This window comes from Crocuta crocuta, unplaced genomic scaffold, assembly GCF_008692635.1.
Source record: "Crocuta crocuta isolate KB4526 unplaced genomic scaffold, BGI_CrCroc_1.0 scaffold111, whole genome shotgun sequence".
NCBI lineage: Eukaryota > Metazoa > Chordata > Mammalia > Carnivora > Hyaenidae > Crocuta > Crocuta crocuta.
This window is the reverse complement of record NW_027527611.1, coordinates 4,184,629-4,190,948: the sequence shown is the minus strand read 5'-3', so window position 1 is coordinate 4,190,948 and position 6,320 is coordinate 4,184,629. Positions and strand designations below refer to the sequence as shown.

The window sequence follows — 6,320 nt, the reverse complement described above, 5'->3', positions numbered from 1 at the left end:
GGGGGGGGGGGATGGGGACACAGGCGATGAGTATGAAGGACGCACCTGTCCTGATGAGCACTGAGTAATGTTCAGAATTAGTCAATCTCGATATTGTAGGCCTGAAGCTAACACAACACTATGCTAATTATACTGGAATTAAAATTAAAAACATAATTTAAAAGATACCCACCTATCAAAGTGGGTATAACAAACAGGTATAAAGACATATGTAGTGTTGGGAACAGTGTAGGGAAACCCGCATAGGTTGCTGGCAGCAGTGACAGCACAAAATTTTAGAAGGCAAGTTGGATCTATTTGTTAATAGCTATCAAAAGTTTAATGGGGCGCCTGGGTGGCTCAGCTGGTTAAGGACTGCCTCTTGGTCTCAGCTCAGGTCCTGATCTCAGGGTCATGAGTTCAAGCACTATGTTGGGCTACACGCTGGGTGTGGAGCCTAAGTTAAAAAAAAAAAAAAAGTTTAATATGCATACCCTCCTACCCAGCAAATTAACTTGTATAGAGAAACTTTTACTCTATATACTTCTATATTGCTTATGTTTTTATAACAAATATACATTCATATATTACTTGAATAATTTACAAATATATTTCATAAAAGGAATCCAGAACTGTAGGCTTCTGTAAACACTTTCTTAAGCTTTGTAACTTTACTACTCTAAAGAGTATAATAATAATCAAGGGCACCTTTGGGCTCTTTCAGAAGTGATTAGCAGCAGAACTTTTAAATGAAAAGAGGGTCTGAATCTGTCTTTGGGGAAAGTCTGCAGGAGCCTTAAGAACAGACCCACTGGAGACAGGCATTCGGGCCCTTGCAGAGTCAGTGATTAGGATTAGGGTCAGTGGTTAGGGTCAGGGTTAGTGGTTAGGGTTCGTGGCTAGGGTCTGGGTGAGGATCAGGGTTAGGGTTAGGGTCTGGAAGGGGCCAAGTTGCTGAGAAGAAAAGCCAAATTTTATTTTATTTTATTTATTTATTTCAGTGTTTTTATTTATTTCTAGGAGAGAGAGAGAGACAGTGTGAGCAGGGGAGGGTCAGAGAGAGAGGGAGACACAGACTCTGAAATAGGCTCCAGGCTCTGAGCTGGCAGTCAGCACAGAGCCCGACACAGGGCTCGAACCCACGAACCGCGAGATCGTGACCTAAGCGAAAGTCGGACGCTCAACCGACTAAGCCACCCAGGCGCCCCTAGAATAAGCCAAATTTTAAATAGCAGCCAGCTACCTGGAAAGTAAGACCATATGGTAGCAAACCCACAAATCCTCATATTCTCCTTAAGTCTCAAGGATCAAGAGATAAACAGTCACACACACTCCTACCTCCACCTACTCCCAAAGATCTCTGGACCCACCAAGCACAAATATTACAATCACGTAAAACCACAGAACACTATAGAATAACCAGTAGGAATTAAATTGAAGAACTCCTTCTTCCCAGGACTATATAAGAATGTTAAAATTTGTATGTATATATATACACACTTTTTCAAACCAGGTCAAACCAGCTTGGCCTTTGGGCTGGAAAGGCTGAAGAATGCAATATGCATAGACAATGTGGCAATGGTTATGGCCCGAACTGCGAACACACTGTGAGCCTATACCCTGGGTCCCATGGGGTCCTGTCAAAATAAACACACTTCAAGCACAAACACTGATAAAAGTCCCACACCACAAAGCAGAGGTTACAAAACAAAGCCAGGATCCAAGCTCAGCCCTTTCAAGGACACTACAAACAAAACGTGGAAAACCAAGTCAGAAAACTTCAACAAATAACAGATCCTTTTATTCATGCAAGAGGGGCCTCTGCTCAGACCACGGGCTTCCTTTTGGCATTATAGCCACGTTTTTGTGCTTTTAAAATCTTCTTTGTAAGTGAAACTGTAACCCCCTGCAGATCCAGGACAGTCTGGAAAAGAAGACCAGACTTAATAAATCAAAAATGCTAAATTCCAGATTAATTTAAACAGCATTCATGTCATTTCTAGGAGAGCACAGCAGGGAAGGGTGTCTAGGATTGGAGGGGATAGAAGGCAGCAGCCCAGAGCAGGCGCCTGATGCAGGCGGGAACAGACAGAAACAGGTGAAAATCTTCTGTGTGGAGCNTTTTTTTTTTTTTTTTTTTTTTTTTTTTAGTTTTATTTATCTATTTTTGAGAGAGAGAGTGACAGTGTAAGCAAGGGAGGACTAGAGAGAGGGAGAGAGAGAAAGAATCCCAAGCAGGCTCACACTGTCAGCACAGAGCCCAACATGGGGCTTTAACCCATAAAACCACGAGATTATGACCTGAGCCAAAACCGAGTCTGACATTTAACCAACTGAGCCCCCCAGGCACCCCTGGGCTTCTGGAATTCTGAGAAGCACTTCGCACATGCTCTAGGCCTCTGGTCCACCATCACTTATTCACTCTTTTATGATTTTTATACAATTAACTCATGCTATTAACCTTCATAAGTGGTGCACTCCACAAAATTTGGTGTCACAAAGAGACAACCTTACACATAAGAATTCGTTTCTGTGTCCAGAAAGACATGGTTAAAAAACCTTCCATGTACTGAGCCTCACCCCCCTTTGGAGGAAGCCACTTTAGCCTCAATTGGGTAATAGAGCCCCTGAAAATTCACTAGTGGAGAAACGCTTTTTACTTATTAAAGGTCGAGTCTGCGATCCCTGCCTGAAGGCTCAACTTAGTGAGGTTTTACTCTGGCAAAATTGACTTTAAATGGAAGTAGGGTCTAGGGTACACATAGAACTTTCTAGTAAAATTACTTGAAAACTAAAACAACTGCCTCAGGAGAGCATGCGTTCCTCGCTGGGCCTCCAGACTTGGAAACCACAGTTCCGGGTGAGGTGGGCTGCTCTTCCTGTCTGGGACTCGCTCCTCATAGGCCCAGGAGCCACAGAGGCAGGCCGGCATGGCCTACGGCCTGAGCACCAGACCCTTCACTGTGGGGACAGAGCCACACAACATTCTACACCTATCACAGCTTCTCTGGAGCTTCTCACAGTTCACGAGTTCGAGCCCTGCGTCAGGCTCTGTGCTGACAGCTCAGAGCCTGGAGCCTGCTTCGGATTCTGTGTCTGGCCCCTCTCTGCCCCTCCCCTGCACGTGCTCTGTCTGTCTCTCTCTCAAATATAAACATTAAAAATTTTTAAAAAGAAATAAAGCAATCTACTTTGTGAAATATAAAGTTTGCACATTGCAACAGATAGGGAATTGACAACAAACTCAAATGATTGATTTTTTCTAATTTATTTCCTATTTTTCATGTAAGAAACCCTACAATAACCTCAGTGACTGCATCCAAACACATACATAATGATATATAAAGACTCACATTCCTGCAATTAAACATAACGTACACCATAAATATTACAAATAGTCACGCACGTATTCACGTGAACTTGGTTTTCTGTTCTGGTACTGCTCTGGTTTTCAGATTAAAAAATCCCTTGGCAACTGTGAATGATTTTGCCGTTTTACCATTTGCACTGTGACTCCTGGGGGGTAGGGATGAGGGCGCCTCACAGGCCACAAACTGAAGAGGGAAAAGGAGCCTGGGAGGCTTGCTGCCCCATAGAGACACGACGTGCATTTGCTGTGAGGCTTTGGGAGAGTTACTGACCCTCTCTGAGCCTTGGATTTCTATCTGTAACCTGAGTGTGACTCCTCTCCCTCCGCTTGCTTGTAAAGCTCCCAGGAGCACAGCTTCTGGGGCTCAGTTGCAGGTTCTGGGTCAACACAAACTGCAAAGCACCTGCTTTTCATGACCTGAGTCGGAACTTGCTGGCCATTTAACAAGCCCTGTGTGAGGCGACAGAAATTCTACCCCGGATCAAACTCCAGTGAGGCTCCTCCAGGGCCTTGGCCTTCACTGTGTGACCTTTAGTGCTGGCCCTGTGGGGCCTGTGTCGCCCAGTCTCAGGGAGCCCCCAGCCCCGTGTCTGACCCGGCTCCTCACCGCCCCCCGGGAGAGCCGACCGCCCAGCCTGCCTTCAGCACGAAACCCGTGAGGTGGGTCTGGCAGAACCCCCGGCCCCTGATGCTTCCTCTTAGCGCTGTCCCTCCACGCCCCCGGCTGCCCCAGGGTGCACCCCCACTGCCCACCCACTGGCCGCCAGGCAGAGCCCCTTTCCACCATTAGCCGGCGTGTCAGAATAACCTTTCTTAAACGGGTGCTGAGCGTGGGAACACGGCCTTTGTTAGAGCGGCATTCACCCCTCACGTCCCAAAACTCAGTGTGAAGGCACAGAAACGGTGAATCCCCACCTGCCTCCGAGCCCTTCTGCTGTCACCAGACCCAAAGCCAGCACCTTTGAGTCCCCACTCCTCCCAAGGGCGTGGTGAGAGTGCAGTAATCCAAGACGGTGGCCAGAAGGCCAGGAAACGCCCTTGACCTCCACCCATGCTTCACTTTCAAAGCAGTTTGTATCTGAGGTCTCTCGTCTGCATCATTTCTCATCTCTTAGTTAACAAGGGCAATGTTTATTCCTTTTAAATTACAGTCATTTTAAACGGTTATTCTGTACTTAAATAGTTATATCTATACGTTTTTAAAATATGGAAACTGAAACTCATAAACATGCATTTTTTTTTAATGTTTATTTATTTTGAGGAGGGGTATGGAGAAAGGAGAGAGAGAGAAACCCAAGCAGGCTCTGAGCTGTCAGCACAGAGCCTGACGCAGGGCTCGACTCATGAACTGTGAGATCATGACCTGAGCTGAAACCAAGAGTCAGACGCTTAACTGAAGGAGCCGCCCCGCCGCCCCCTAAACGTGCATTTTCAAAGAAGCTGTTATCAGGGACAGGAAAGCAGAGGCTTCATAAGACAGGGGCGGCTTCGCCAGCTGCTCCCTCTGGGACTGCGGAGAGTCACGTCACCTCGCCATGCCTCGCACGGCCCCGCAGGTAAGGCCGGCATGGTGACAGGTATTAGGTCATGCGGTGGCTGGGGGGACCTTCGAGTCGTGCCTGGGGCACAGTTAGTGCCGAGAACCTGCCGAGAGCCTCCCTGGAGGCCCGCAGCCAAGCCCAGAGGCGAACGCCGGGGACGGAGCTGGGGCTGCCCTGGCCGTGCGCCCGGCCCGCCCACCCCGCCTTCCGGCCGCTGCAGCCCCCGAGGCTGCTTCCGCATCAGGGACCCCGGAATTGCTCTCACTCGGTCCCGGGGCCGTGGGGGGGAGGAGGGGTGCTGGGGGCCACTCGGAGGCAGGGAGCGACCCACTGTCAGCAGCGGGAAGGTGAAGCCCGCTCCTGCTCTGTCTCTCCCTTACTGTCTCTGTCTCGCCCTATCTCTCCCTCTGTCCCCCGTCTCTCTGTCTCTCCCTCTTTGTCTTTCTCCTTCTCTGTCTCTCCCTCCCTGTCTCCCCCTTTGTCTCTCTCCCTCTCTGTGTCTCTGTCTCTCCCTGTCTCTCCCTCCCTGTCTCTCCCTCCCTGTCTCTCAGTTGTGCGCGTATTTTCCCGGCTCATTTTGTAGTTAATTCAGTCCCTTAGGCTGAACCACATCAAGGGCCACCTGAAAGGGAAGGACACACCGGCTACAGGGGCGTCATCAGGGCAGACAGGCCCCCAGCACTGACCCCGCTAGACAGGTAACCCCCCGGGACTCCAAATGAGGAGCGCAGCGGAAACCAGTGTCAAATGGGTGCCTGCAGAGTGTAAAGTGGGCAGGAATTGCGGCGTCTGGGTGCCCAGCGGGTTAAGCGTCTGACTCTCCATTTCGGCGCAGGTCATGATCTCACGGCTTAGAGTCTGAGACCCGCATCGGGCTCTGTGCTGTGTCGGCTCGGAGTCGGCCTGGGATCCCCTCCACCCCGGCTGCCCCCATTCGCTCTCTCTCAAAATAAATAAATAAACTTAAAAAAAAAAAACTAAAAAAGGCAGAAATTATTCTTCTGTGGCAGGATCCGTGGCCCAAGAAGGAGGAAAACCACAAGTCACGTTCGGCACGACGGGTCCCGACCGTGGTTGGCGGAAGATCTGCCTCGAGTACAGTCAGACTTTACAACACGTGTCAGCTAGAGGGCTGGATTTTCACAGGAGGAAAGGAAGTGCAAAACAATATTCAACCTTTCGGAGGCCCATGCACCTACTGGGGTAGAAGAGAAGCGTCTGGGTGTGGCTCGGAAGTCCCCATTTGAAAGTACACGCAGCTTTCTGGGGGGCCCAACGGGCAGACTACTGGCCTCTAACACGGTCATCTTTGCCCTGTTCTTCTTGTTCCAGAAAGGATTACTGGCCCTGATCTCTTTCCCTAAATCTCTGTTCTTGTCAGAGTTGAACTATTTCTCAGAGCTCGGAACCAGGCTTCGCGCCTGAGAGGC

The 6,320-nt window shown here is 49.2% G+C and overlaps 1 protein-coding gene across 1 annotated transcript in view; it reads right to left on the bottom strand.

Moving 5' to 3' along the window:
- The window catches only part of TDRP (testis development related protein), a 54,204-nt gene extending 49,318 nt beyond the window's left edge, over window positions 1–4,886 (bottom strand). The window contains exon 1 of the mRNA XM_077771930.1: window positions 4,879–4,886. Within this exon, the coding sequence (XP_077628056.1) occupies window positions 4,879–4,886 (8 nt within the window). The remainder of the gene's footprint in view (window positions 1–4,878) is intronic.
- Window positions 4,887–6,320: the final 1,434 nt, after the last annotated feature.